The 2,840-nt window shown below is 43.9% G+C and overlaps 1 protein-coding gene across 1 annotated transcript; it reads left to right on the top strand.

Moving 5' to 3' along the window:
* The first annotated feature begins 455 nt into the window (after positions 1-455).
* LOC122924995 (gastrula zinc finger protein XlCGF67.1-like) lies at positions 456-2,840 on the top strand. Its single transcript, XM_044276542.1, has 2 exons — positions 456-510; positions 2,056-2,840. Exons 1-2 carry the CDS (start codon positions 477-479, stop codon positions 2,685-2,687), a joined length of 666 nt encoding a protein of 221 aa, XP_044132477.1. The 5' UTR covers positions 456-476; the 3' UTR covers positions 2,688-2,840.

Raw genomic sequence — 2,840 nt, 5'->3', positions numbered from 1 at the left:
CAATAGTCATGTTGTAGGAGCCATGAGAAGGTAAGTAGGCACGTTGTACCAGGAGGAGAGGGCCGGAGGAAAGCACATGGCCCCTGAAGGGTTTATTCCCTAAGTGTCTCTCCCCATCCACAGGAGTACACAATAGTGAAGAAGACATCGGGGGACTGTGTGACTCCCATCATCCATCTCCAGGAGTCAGGAGGGCGGAGCAGGACCCCTCACCCCATCACAGAGCCTCCCCCTCACCCCCTGATACATGAGCAGAAGATCCTAGAACTCACCCACAAGATGATGGAGCTGCTGACTGGAGAGGTGACACTGCTGGGAATGCTGGGAAATTCTCCAGTAACAGCACTGGAGGGGTCTGGGTGATGACGGTGTCATTGTGTTGTCAGGTTCCAATAAGGTGTCAGGATGTCACTGTCTATTTCTCCATGGAGGAGTGGGAGTATATAGAAGGACACAAGGATCTGTACAAGGAGGCCATGATGGAGGAGCACCAGCCTCTTATATCACAAGGTAAGAGCCGTCATGTGCAGTGTATACACGTGTGTGCAGTGACATGTAATGGAGGAGCACCAGCCTCTTATATCACAAGGTAAGAGCCGTCATGTGCAGTGTATACACGTGTGTGCAGTGACATGTAATGGAGGAGCACCAGCCTCTTATATCACAAGGTAAGACCCGTCATGTGCAGTGTATACATGTGTGTGCAGTGACATGTAATGGAGGAGCACCAGCCTCTTATATCACAGGGTAAGAGCCGTCATGTGCAGTGTATACACGTGTGTGCAGTGACATGTAATGGAGGAGCACCAGCCTCTTATCACAAGGTAAGAGCCGTCATGTGCAGTGTATACACGTGTGTGCAGTGACATGTAATGGAGGAGCACCAGCCTCTTATATCACAAGGTAAGAGCCGTCATGTGCAGTGTATACACGTGTGTGCAGTGACATGTAATGGAGGAGCACCAGCCTCTTATATCACAAGGTAAGAGCCGTCATGTGCAGTGTATACACGTGTGTGCAGTGACATGTAATGGAGGAGCACCAGCCTCTTATATCACAAGGTAAGAGCCGTCATGTGCAGTGTATACACGTGTGTGCAGTGACATGTATTGGAGGAGCACCAGCCTCTTATATCACAAGGTAAGAGCCGTCATGTGCAGTGTATACACGTGTGTGCAGTGACATGTAATGGAGGAGCGCCACAGTTTCTTCTCACATTACATTAGAGGCTACATGTTCTTATGTCAGTCATATCCATAGGGCTCCATTAACATGGTGAGAGAGTGTCCTTCTGGCCTCCATCGTAGATAACCAGGGACTGATCTGTGCTGCTCTTATAATCTGTCCAAAAAGGGGGGATTTTAAGGTTCCACATATAGAAACAACAGGCAAGTTCTGCAGGGGCGGGGCTTACGATGCTCCATTGTGACAGAAAAGCCAACCACTAAGTGGTATAGAGGTAGACAGACTTGTGTAGCTGTGCAGCAGATCTGTCCTCCAGCCCAAGCTCCTGTGATAAATGTGGAGCATCTCTAGATTTACTCTGTACGTTTTAAACAGGATTAGTAAATCTGCCCAGTTGTTTACCCAATGGTTGCAGGGTGTCCAGACCATGAACAGCAAAGCAGCTCCAAACCATGATGGCCCTTTTACCAGCTCCAACCATGATGCTCCTTGTTTTATGTTTCAAATGATGTCTAGTTGCTGTTGAAAGGCAACATGTGTTGGCAGAGAGCAGGGCTCGTTTCCAGACATGGTCAGGCTTTTCAAATTTTTTTGTTTTGTTGAGTCATTATTTACTGTATGTAATAAAGGTCATGACCTGGTGTAAACCAGAATCCTGGACTTTGTCAGAAAGTTATAGAAGCTTTGTAAGGCTGGGATCACAAGTGCAGTTTATTTTTGGGTCAAAGTCAGGAATGGATTCCAACTGAATGAACACTTCTCCTTCCTGCTGGATCAACTTCCAGCCTAATTGGAATGTTATCAGTTTGTCTACTCTGTAGTTTGCAAAAAAAAAAACTCTAAAACAAATTTTTATTTTTATCTTAACAGAAAATCCCAGTAAGAAATGTGAAAATGTCATGTTGCCACTAGATGAAGATATCCTGCAGCGCTCTTCAGGAGAAAACCTCATTACCCTTAATGTACATCCAGGACTTCACAGTACAGATCTGTCATATAATCCTCCTAATTATGAGGAACCTTCTCCTGACCAATCACAGATTGTTACCGCAAGTACAAGTCAGAAAAGGAATAAAAGGTTTCATTGTGGTAAAGAATCCACAAACCGCTCAGGACTTTCTACACACCGAAGACGTAACAGAGGAGAGAAAATGTGTTCATGTTCAGAATGTGGGAAATGTTTCACACGGAAATCACATCTTGTTATACATGAGAGATATCACACAGGAGAGAAACTATTTTCATGTTCAGAATGTGGGAAATTTTTCACACGGAAATCCCATCTTGTTATGCATGAGAGAATTCACACAGGAGAGAAACCATATTTATGTTCAGAATGTGGGAAATGTTTTACACATAAATGCAATCTTGTTACACATAAGAGATGTCACACTGGGGAGAAGCCATATTCATGTTCAGAATGTGGGAAATGTTTTACACAGAAATCCAGTCTTGTTAAACATAAGAAGAATCACACAGGAGAGAAGCTGCATTCAGAATGAGAAAAATTATTTTGCTTCTAAAGCCATAATTAGGGGTCATTAGTGAAGTCACACAAGAGAGAAGCCATATGGCCACAATATAAAAAAATATATATCACTGGGTCATAGACATTGTTTTAATTTCAGGTTGTATATTTGGATATAAAAGCTTAA

This window comes from Bufo gargarizans, chromosome 1 (genome assembly GCF_014858855.1).
Source record: "Bufo gargarizans isolate SCDJY-AF-19 chromosome 1, ASM1485885v1, whole genome shotgun sequence".
Taxonomy (NCBI): Eukaryota; Metazoa; Chordata; class Amphibia; order Anura; family Bufonidae; genus Bufo; species Bufo gargarizans.
Note: the sequence above shows the minus strand (reverse complement) of the source record. Positions and strands in the feature narration are given on the sequence as shown.

Excerpts from the sequence above, each read along its gene's own strand:
- LOC122924995 (XM_044276542.1), top strand. The coding sequence starts at position 477 with ATGATGGAGGAGCACCAGCCTCTTATATCACAAG. Across the intron at positions 511-2,055 it reads CCAGCCTCTTATATCACAAG|AAAATCCCAGTAAGAAATGT; the intron begins GTAAGAGCCGTC and ends TTATCTTAACAG.